This window comes from Atta colombica, unplaced genomic scaffold (assembly GCF_001594045.1).
Source record: "Atta colombica isolate Treedump-2 unplaced genomic scaffold, Acol1.0 scaffold63, whole genome shotgun sequence".
NCBI classification, from domain to species: Eukaryota; Metazoa; Arthropoda; class Insecta; order Hymenoptera; family Formicidae; genus Atta; species Atta colombica.
The window spans coordinates 212,281-215,104 of NW_017259554.1; the positions used below are offsets into that span (position 1 = coordinate 212,281).

A 2,824-nucleotide genomic window follows, 5' to 3' on the forward strand; every position below is an offset into this window, starting at 1 on the left:
AACGTTTCCAAGTATGTCTTGACCACTTTCGCAACGTGGGGTCGAGCATTGTCATGCTGCAAAATCACTTTATCGTGTCTCTCGTTGTATTGCGGCCGTTTGTCTTTCAATGCTCGGCTCAAATGCATCAATTGCGTTCGATACCGATCGCCTGTGATTGTTTCAGTCGGTTTTAACAGTTCATAATACACTACGCCGAGCTGGTCCCTCCAAATACAGACCTTGGACGTCAAAATCACTGTTCTTGAAGCGTTGAAACCACTCACGACACGTTCTTTCACTAATAGCGGCCTCACCATAAGTATTTGAGAGCATTCGATGAGCCTCAGCCGCAGATTTCTTCATATTGGAGCAAAAAATTAAAACCTCCCGTAAATGACGAGAATTTGGCTCGTAAACTGACATTTTTCAATCGAGAATAATTTTATGATGCAGACACAAATCGACTAATGTTTCTATGGGGTTATGTTGACAGATGCCCAAGTTTATTGTATGACATCTATGATCTATTTATTTCGACCACCATTTACCGCTAAAGCCATCTATAGGAAAACGGCGGAAGCAAAGTTGTACACCTAATATCAAAAATTATATTTTTTATTGACGTAAATCTATTAACTGAAACCTGAAGATATCAATATCTACTTTTACATAGATATATCTTGCATCAAGGCGGAATTTATATCACAATTCGCTTCTTATTCTCTCTCGTTTAACAGTTGGTGCATGTACAACATTCTGAGATTTATAACTTTGTTTTTCTATTTTCTCGTCTATTTTTAACGACCTAATAGTGCTGTAGTATTTAAAAAACTTTCTCTTAATCAATTGCGCCTTCTTTTGATCTTTACTAAGATCTACAGTAGAGCCCAAAATAAGATGAATATCTTTGATATGTTCTAATTTAAATAAAATGATTTTACATTTATTACGAGCGATTTTCTTATCTAAGAAGCTTAGATGTCTTCTTAACTTTCTGTAATTCTGTAGAAGTTGCTCGATAATATCTAAGCACAATCTTCGAGTTCTAGCAATACACTTATTCGGCGCTTCGCCAGTTCCCATCTGACAGATATTAATCAGAGCTTCGACGTGGGAATCATCGTCCAAGTTTGCCAGCACAAAGTTCAACAAGTTTGGAATGGTAATAGGAATAGAAAATGGAAATACAGTACTATCGTCCTTCCTAAAAAAAAGTCAGCAAAAAGAAATATTATTAGAAGAAAAATGATATGTTTTAAATAAAAAATGTTCCATATGTGAATAAGTCATTTATCAATGAATAAAGCAAGAGAGTAATAGAAAGCAAAAAAAAATAGATGAAGAATATATTTTTATACAAATTTTAAAGCACAATGAGGAAAATAACATTTAAACTAATCACATCGTGTTCAATAATGAAATTTTTGACAATTTACGCACCTTTTTGCAGGAAAGAATAAAATGGATGGAAAACGATTCATACTATATTCCCAAGGTAAATCATTGTTGTCTCCATCAACTCTTACAAAAGTTAGATGATTCATGTTGGATAAGTAATATGCCACTGTTAAATATACATATGATATAGCACTACAAAATCCACAGTAAGGAGAATGATACATTATAACGACATCCTAAAAAAAAGTTTAATTATATTTTGATTTATATTATCATTTATAAGCAATAAAAAACGTAATAGCAATTCAATCTCTTAAATATATAATTTTAATACATTTTTATTTCAAAAGTTTGCAAAATATTTTACATATCCATCAATCATTTCGTTTCAAAATTAAAATATCCATCAATATTAGATTGTATTATATATTGTTCTATATACATTTCTCATAATTATTGCATATAACTGACCTTAGATGGATCCAATATAGCATCCAAAAATGTTTTTGTTGTCAATTCTGGTACACAAATCTTTGAACGCAAATCTGCATTATTACTATTGATTTCATCAAGCAATTTCTGTGTTCTATAACGCTTTGAATTATCCGAACGCAATGTTCGTTGTAACAAACCTTGTGTATAATTGTTTATAAAATCGACGAGAGCGTACTCACTAAACTCATGATGCATGATGTATTGACTCTCCAACTGTAACATAAAGAAATAATCATAAAACAGAAAGAGACAACATACGCATACAATTTGTAAAAAAAGTAAAAAGAAACAAAAACTAAATTGATATTTTAGAAACAAACATCAGTAAAATCACTGGCTGCATTCGGGAAGGGTGATATCAGTATTATTGCGTCATTCTGTCGATATTTTATATCTAATGAATTGATATTTTATATCTAATGAATTTTATATCAATAAAAGTAAAATAAATTAATCGCAAATCGAGTACAAGCTCCAAGAAATAAAGAAATAAAATAAAATAAAAGAGATAAAATAAAGAATAATCCCAGCAAGTTACATGTAATATACATGTTAATTGTAATTTTCCACTTAACAATATAACTGTAATATAACACGTGTCATATTACAGTTATATTGTTGAATGAGAAATTACAATTAACATGTACGTTATATGTATTTACAATTTGATGTTTGCTGGAATAGTGCTGATAGCGCGCTCCCCAAACGCAGTCTTTGTTGCACAAATTGTTTTAATATTTTTTGCTAAATATTAATACATGAAAATTTTTGGAATCGTTAATTACAATCTGAAGTAAAAAAGTCAAAATAGCAAATGTATGATGACTTTAAAAAAATTTTACTGTAAAATCTGTTCTTTGTAGTAATACATTCTTGGTACATACGTAAAATTAATAAATTTTATGACGGATATAGGAGGGTACGACCACCCCCCCCCCCCCTTCCCCGG

General features: G+C 31.0%; 1 protein-coding gene across 1 annotated transcript in view; it reads right to left on the bottom strand.

Moving 5' to 3' along the window:
• Window positions 1–552: 552 nt before the first annotated feature.
• Window positions 553–2,824, bottom strand: part of LOC108692163 (thioredoxin domain-containing protein 11) — a 24,367-nt gene continuing 22,095 nt past the window's right edge. The window contains exons 9-11 of the mRNA XM_018200320.1: window positions 1,852–2,088; window positions 1,423–1,616; window positions 553–1,186 (exon numbers count right to left, since the gene is read on the bottom strand). Coding sequence (XP_018055809.1) covers window positions 685–1,186; window positions 1,423–1,616; window positions 1,852–2,088 — 933 coding nt within the window. The 3' untranslated portion in view covers window positions 553–684. The remainder of the gene's footprint in view (window positions 1,187–1,422; window positions 1,617–1,851; window positions 2,089–2,824) is intronic.